Source organism: Limulus polyphemus, unplaced genomic scaffold (genome assembly GCF_000517525.1).
Source record: "Limulus polyphemus unplaced genomic scaffold, Limulus_polyphemus-2.1.2 Scaffold1234, whole genome shotgun sequence".
Lineage (NCBI taxonomy): Eukaryota > Metazoa > Arthropoda > Merostomata > Xiphosura > Limulidae > Limulus > Limulus polyphemus.
The window spans coordinates 311,665-314,536 of NW_013666844.1; the positions used below are offsets into that span (position 1 = coordinate 311,665).

Genomic DNA, 2,872 nt, shown 5'->3' on the forward strand with positions numbered 1-2,872 from the left:
ATTTCCTTTATTTTCTGACATACCAGTGTCGTTTTTAAACCTAATTTAGTCTGTTTGATATGATTAATTTCCTTTATTTTCTGATATACCAGTGTTGTTTTTAAATCTAATTTAATCTCTTTGATATGATTAATTTCCTTTATTTTCTGACATACCAGTGTCGTTTTTAAACCTAATTTAATCTCTCTGATATGATTAATTTCCTTTATTTTCTGACATACCAGTATCGTTTTTAAACCTAATTTAATCTGTTTGAAATGAGCAATTTCCTTTATTTTCTGACATACCAGTGTCGTTTTTAAACCTAATTTAATCTGTTTGAAATGATCAATTTCCTTTATTTTCTGACATACCAGTGTCGTTTTTAAACCTAATTTAATCTGTTTGATATGATTAATTTCCTTTATTTTCGGACATAGTTCTCTGATCTACAATTTTTCACATTATCAGGTCAAATGAACTTGACAGTACATTTTGCCCTTTATGCATTTAAACTTATGAATAATTCCTGGCTTAATTAGACTTCAGTATAATTCATATTTCGAAAAGTGTAACTAACTGTTAAGGAAAACTTGAAAAGAAAGGTTTATACAGTGATTGAATCAATTCTCTTCATTAAGGTTTCAACTTTCTCCAAGAACATCATATAGAACACACTCCCTTTTATGAATAGTGAAGTCATTTGTCTTAGATATATAAGAAAATGATAATTTAATGTAACCCATGCATTTATTCATAAATGGAAAATCGTCTTTTGTCTTCAGATATTGTTCTAACCATGTAAAACAAGTTAAAAATTGTTACATCAAAATTAATTACATAAACATCCAACTGTATGAAAAGTTTGAAGTTAAAAATAACAACTTTCAAATTTGATATTGTATCTTATTAACTGAGTTTAGAAGAATGTTTACATTGATGTTTGCTTTGTGTATTTAACTACAGTCATGTAAGCTTTGAGTAAATGTCTAGTTTGGATTAAAATGAATTTTCTTAATTAGCAGTCAAAGCTCCTCTTCCATTATATCAAAGTTTAAATCCAGAAAATTACAAATTTTTATCTTTTATTGAAATTATAGACTTGACTTCGAAGCTCGTAACAAGAAAAAGGAGAAAAAGGAGTTGGCAGCATATGAAGCCTTAATGAAACAGAAAGAAGTAAGAATAAGTTGAACAGTATTGTTGGCACAATGTTTTTAATATCATTAACTTTTAATTGTTTGATTTTTAAATAGGGCATTAAATTTCCGTAGAATTTATTTAAATTATCGACAGATATGTGAAGACGAACTTGTAGTTTTTTGATTTACTACACATTTGTATAAAAATTATAATACTAAACCAGCTTTAATATTTTAAAAAGCTTTTATATGAGTTGAACTTTAGGAAAGTGAAAATTGTATTGATTTGAATTTGATTCATATGCAGTGTATATTATCTGTGGCACAAGAGCAGCTAGATAAAATTTGTACTTACTGCATTTTTATAATTAATGTTTTGATTGACTGAGATGTTGTATAATGTCTTGTTTAACCCAAGTGTTGTATTTAACAGAATCGAATTGAAAATATGGCTTTGAATTTATAATGATAAGTTGCTTCTACTTTTACCTTAAAATAGAATAAAAAAGAAGGTATATTTTTAAATGATCTTTTGGGATTGTAGAAAACTACATGCTATCATAGAAAAGTGTTTTATTTTATAACCAAAGTACTTCTAGTGTTTTGTAGTTCTAGTCAATATTGATGATAAATGACAAGTTTAATATTGGTTTTATCTATATATATCTGTATCATAATTGTATCGCTCGTACCTCGTATAATTATTCCAATATTGAAAAGAGTCGATTTCTACTTATTTAGTTATTGTAACTAATGTTTGGATTGATTCAGAATTTTTGATAACTTACTGTCCAACCCAATTGTTGCACTTGGTAAAATTGATTTTGTTTAAATTGCAGTTTGAAATTTACGATTGAAGTTGTTTTCATTAACAAATAGTAAAAAAAAGATTTGGGGAATAACAGAGGGGTTGCTTTTTTATTTTATTCTAAATTTGTCTAATAAAAGTGTTTTTAATTTCCGGTTTATGTTCACTAAAAAATGAGTTACTTTTAAGCTTATGTTGAAGAATAAGCAAAATACTAAATACATTTGTGAATTGTTAAGATGGTCTTATATTTATTGGATTGTAGATTTTAGAAACTAGGATAATCAGTCATGGTGCTTTATGTTGATCATTTTAATTATCAATTAGCCTAAAAATCATAAAAAAGTTTACCTTGAAATCAGAATGCTAATATCTTTGAGAAAGTTACTGAAGATGACTGGGTTTCACTTATAAATGTTGTAGTTTTGGAAGCCTAATAAAACATTTTCTCATTACCTGTATGATTACTTTAGAGTAAATCACAGATATAGCATTAATAGTTATTCGAAATAGGCCTATTGTGGTGCAATAGTGAAGTTTTCTCTTTATATATATATATATATATATTCTTTTTTGAGGTTATTTAATTTATGGAACTCTTTAGTTATATATTTAAACAGGTCCATAAAATGTATGATTATTTCCATAATATGACTGTTTTAGTGGTTAAAATTGACAAAGTTTGACTGGAATTAATGTGTGTATATGTTTTAATAGGTTAGTTTAAGCTTTTTAAAGAAGTTCTGTTGTAATTAATATGCCAAATGCTAGATTTTAAGTTTTGGTTTCGTATTGTTATGTTTACTTTTATGTTGGCTCCCATTTTAGCCCTGAAATGCAAGAAAAAAAATTTCTGATAAAATGCAGAAACTCTTAAACCTTTACACGCACAAATTTACATATTAAGTTTTATTCAGCAAAGTGCAGACTCCATCAGTATCAT

General features: G+C 26.5%; 1 protein-coding gene across 4 annotated transcripts in view; it reads left to right on the forward strand.

Annotated features, from left to right (window-relative positions):
- LOC106462736 (ethanolamine-phosphate cytidylyltransferase-like) overlaps positions 1-2,404 on the forward strand; it is a 30,137-nt gene extending 27,733 nt beyond the window's left edge. For all 4 annotated transcript variants that reach the window (XM_022390064.1, XM_013922684.2, XM_022390066.1 and 1 more), the window contains one exon: positions 1,080-2,404. In XM_022390064.1, the coding sequence (XP_022245772.1) occupies positions 1,080-1,173 (94 nt within the window). In that variant the 3' untranslated portion in view covers positions 1,174-2,404. The remainder of the gene's footprint in view (positions 1-1,079) is intronic.
- Positions 2,405-2,872: the final 468 nt, after the last annotated feature.